The sequence below is a fragment of the Calcarisporiella thermophila genome (genome assembly GCF_041956535.1).
Source record: "Calcarisporiella thermophila strain CBS 279.70 unplaced genomic scaffold VTP21scaffold_8, whole genome shotgun sequence".
Taxonomy (NCBI): domain Eukaryota; kingdom Fungi; phylum Calcarisporiellomycota; class Calcarisporiellomycetes; order Calcarisporiellales; family Calcarisporiellaceae; genus Calcarisporiella; species Calcarisporiella thermophila.
Window position 1 is genome coordinate 849,934 of NW_027192198.1, and position 3,717 is coordinate 853,650.

Sequence of the window (3,717 nt, forward strand, 5' to 3'; positions counted from 1 at the left end):
ACCGCCGAAAATGTAAAGGGGTATCAACAACACTTATGTTTGTTATGATATAGGAATTAACAGACGTACAATACTTTTGGAGCTTCGCACTACTTCTATTCCTTGGTCATTTCCAATAGACATCATGCACTTGTTTTTTGAAAATATTGGTCAGTTATTTTTATAATTTTAACTTATTGAATTTTTGTGTCATCTTTATTGATTGTATTCTCTACTTTAGCTCCCCTCATGTATGCACACTGGGCTGGCGATTTCCCATCCACTTGGTCGGTTGATATTAATACCGTTCACGTCCTTCCTACTTCTACATGGGAGCAAATTGGAGCTGCAACGACGGAATGTCAAAGAAATATTCCCTCTGATTTTGGAAGGCCACCCCGCGATATCTACAAAATTAACAATAGGTTTAAAGCAGAGGAGTGGAAGAATTGGATTACCTTGTATTCGCTTATTTTTCTTAAAGAGCATATGCCTCCGAGGTAACGATCGCCTGTCTAAAGATTTCAACCCAGCATTTAACATTCAATGTCATGTTTTCTAAATGAAGAATGTTAAAAGATTGGCTTAAGTTCGTTTCGGCTGTTCGCCTCTGTCTTGCTTGGTCATTGACTAGTACGAACATCCAAACGGTATGGGAGAATCTATACTCGTTCTATCTACATTATGCAGAGTAATAGTTGGCCATATATTGAAGATAACATACTGATTAACAAAGCTAACGCATTTTTGTTGGTGTATTTAGAGAATATTCTGGGCAGAGTTTCGAATACTTGTCGGCACATCGAATTTCCTTACACTATATACTCCATGTCGCCGACTCGATTCTACAACATGGCCCTCCATGGGCCTATTGGCAATTTCCAATGGAGAGGTATTGCGGTATGATTGGGCAGTATGTCAGGTACTAGTATCATCAGCTACTATCTCACTTCTCTTTGAATATGTACTATATTTTGTGATAAATTTTACTTACTTCTATTCCTCATCATTTTAAACTAGATCAAGAGTTCATCCTTACACTTCTCTCGCAAATCAATTAAAGATTCGAGGGCAATTAAATCATATCCGGTATTTACCCTCATTCGCATCTCGCAGCTTTACCGCTAAAAAACCTTGCGCAACTTGGGTGAAGAAAAATATATTAGCATTAAAGGACCGTCCAGAAGAGCTGTATTGGCCGAGGAAGCAGTATGAATTAAATAAACTTGAATATCGTCGTCTCAAGCAGCACTATGCATATATTTTGGATGGCATCGCCAACATCTCTGAACTACAGGTAATCCAATATTTAACTGGACAATAAAAAGTAATACAGTATAGTGTAATATCATATTATGTGGGTACAGGATGTCTCTAGAACTGGTTTTCGATACGGCTGTCTCCGAACTCTGGATGGCCATATACTTAGTTCGATCAAATGTAGAAGATATTGCAATGATTTCAGGCGCATTGGCTATACAGTTGCGGTAGGTTTATCGCCCTTTGAAAAAAAAAAAATAGAATAATAGTAGATCCTTTTTGTAAATATATATTATAGGCAATAATGGCAATAATCATAATATGCCAGAAGTTTTCGAGAAGAAAGAGATATATGCTGAAGTGGAGGTAATTGAATCATTCTGCCCATAATTAATCAGTATTTTGATTTATATAAATTTCGGAAACCTTTAGTTCTACTTTCATCATTCGTTTCGAGGCAATGATTATATGTTGGCATACGTTCACTGGGCGGGTGAGATTGAAAAAGATGAATATGATTTAAGGAGCTTCAGCACGCGTAGATTAAAACAGTTTATTGACGTATCCGTACTGGATCGCTGCGTCGGTTGGATTAAAAGGGGACGGAACATATATGTGGTGGATAAGGAGCACTTCACTAGCCTTCCTTCCTAGGGAAATTCAGGTCAGCATGAGACAAGTAAACCCTACTTTGAACGACAATAATTACATATAATATATAGTTATCTTTCTTTTTTGTGAAGCTTATCGATCTTTCTATTAGTCCTTTCATTTATAAGACGATATTATAGTGTTGTCTTCTCCTAACAATTAGTAAAAAAATTACAAAGGTAATAATAATTTTAGAACGTAATATTGATTTCAGCCGTGGAGCTGGGCCAAGTCAAACTGAACGATAATTTTTTAGGGCCAGATTTACTTAGCCTAATTCTCTACTTCGAAATTGAATTATCTCAAACACCAATATCATGGCGTTAATTACTCGCAACTAGAGGTTTACAGCCAGTTATTTAATATCACGTGAAAAACCACTATCCAATTTTACAAATTTATCAGTCTTACATCCCTGATTTGATCAAATTTCACTATGATTTATCGAGGTAAATCATTGTTTTATTTATGCTTTCTAACAAATTTCGTTATGATATTTTTTTGTAGGGCGAGTTAGGACGTTCCAAGAACTGGTTACCAATATGCGCGACTACGAACTAAAGATCGCCATTATATTAGCTCTAGGCGATTTCGTAATAAATCCGAGGACTACTGAAGGAACATTTACATAGTGGCGGTTTGTATATTCAGCAACAAAAGTGTGGGGCATAGATGGACCTTTCAATTAACTTGGTACTGTAACATGTAGGCTGTTGTTAAAGTGGACAGTTATGCAAGATTCCACAATCGGCCAGAAGTAGTGGTAAAGGATTGCTATGCTGAAGTGGAGGTAAGTTCAAATCTGTTCATCTTGTTCAATTGCTCAAATGTACAAGATGAATAGCTTCGTCTTATTACAATATTTTAAATTATGACTCACATAAAATCATTGGCCTTATAGTTTTATTTCCATAATAAATTTCGGGACCAAGATTTTATGTTGGCGTTCGTGCGCCGGGCGAGACTGGGACAAAGATGAATATGGTCTGAGGGGTTTCGATACACTTAGCTCGATTGGATTTATCGGCGTAGAAGCACTGTATAGGTGTGTAGGGTGGATAAAAAAAGAGCAACGAGTATTCATCGTGGATAAAGAGAAATTTAACATATTACCCTCAACAGACTGAACTTAGGAATATATAACTCGCGTCTAGTGAAAACGTATTACTCTAACTTTAGCTCTGTAAATTACGGGATTTGAAAAGAAATTATTGAAATAATTGAATGTATCATCTCTCTAGCTAATCTTTTGAATTGTATATTTATGTGTTAAGTCGTAGTTTTTTTTTCTGAGACTCGTAAATTATTTTTTTATTAGGAAACTGCTTGGAATTAAGGCCAAAAATGCTCTGTTGTCTAAGTCAAATCTTTGAGTCTTGGTTATTTTTTGGGTCATTCGACCAAAGTCCATGTTGCATATACCAGTTTCGGTCCCGATCATATAGAATTTAATGATTTCCAAAAAGCTCCCAAACAGCTTTATCCAATTTTCCTAATGAGGGCTTATTGTAGGGGAAAGCAATGGAGAGGAAAGGGGCGCCTTGGACTTGAAGGAAACTTATGGGTTGCATTCCTCACCGCTGGGGCTGAAAAGTGCCGTATTATACCCTTCCATTGAAGCCCGATCATGCTGGTCTATAGCTGGCCATTACCTAACTATTGCTAACATCTGGTTTTTGGGCGTGGATGGCTTTTATTTCAACAACGTTTTTGCCAAGGAATTTTGACGCCACCGACTCGGAGGAAGCACATACCGCTAGTGTAGCCGATGAAAACTTGAGAATGGGCTTCGGTTGCTTTCAAATAAAACAACTGGAAGAGATAAAA

The 3,717-nt window shown here is 37.0% G+C and overlaps 2 protein-coding genes across 2 annotated transcripts; both read left to right on the plus strand.

Annotated features, from left to right (window-relative positions):
- Positions 1 to 228: 228 nt before the first annotated feature.
- VTP21DRAFT_11190 (uncharacterized protein) lies at positions 229 to 1,423 on the plus strand (the record flags this gene model as incomplete). Its single annotated transcript, XM_069390609.1, has 4 exons — positions 229 to 479; positions 743 to 901; positions 1,000 to 1,276; positions 1,409 to 1,423. The coding sequence occupies 4 exons, from the start codon at positions 229 to 231 to the stop codon at positions 1,421 to 1,423; spliced, it is 702 nt and encodes a 233-aa protein (XP_069252740.1).
- A 903-nt stretch (positions 1,424 to 2,326) lies between these two features.
- VTP21DRAFT_11191 (uncharacterized protein) lies at positions 2,327 to 2,869 on the plus strand (the record flags this gene model as incomplete). The annotated part of the gene is made up of 4 exons (XM_069390610.1): positions 2,327 to 2,339; positions 2,398 to 2,483; positions 2,600 to 2,680; positions 2,792 to 2,869. 4 exons carry the CDS (start codon positions 2,327 to 2,329, stop codon positions 2,867 to 2,869), a joined length of 258 nt encoding a protein of 85 aa, XP_069252741.1.
- Between the last annotated feature and the right edge of the window lie 848 nt (positions 2,870 to 3,717).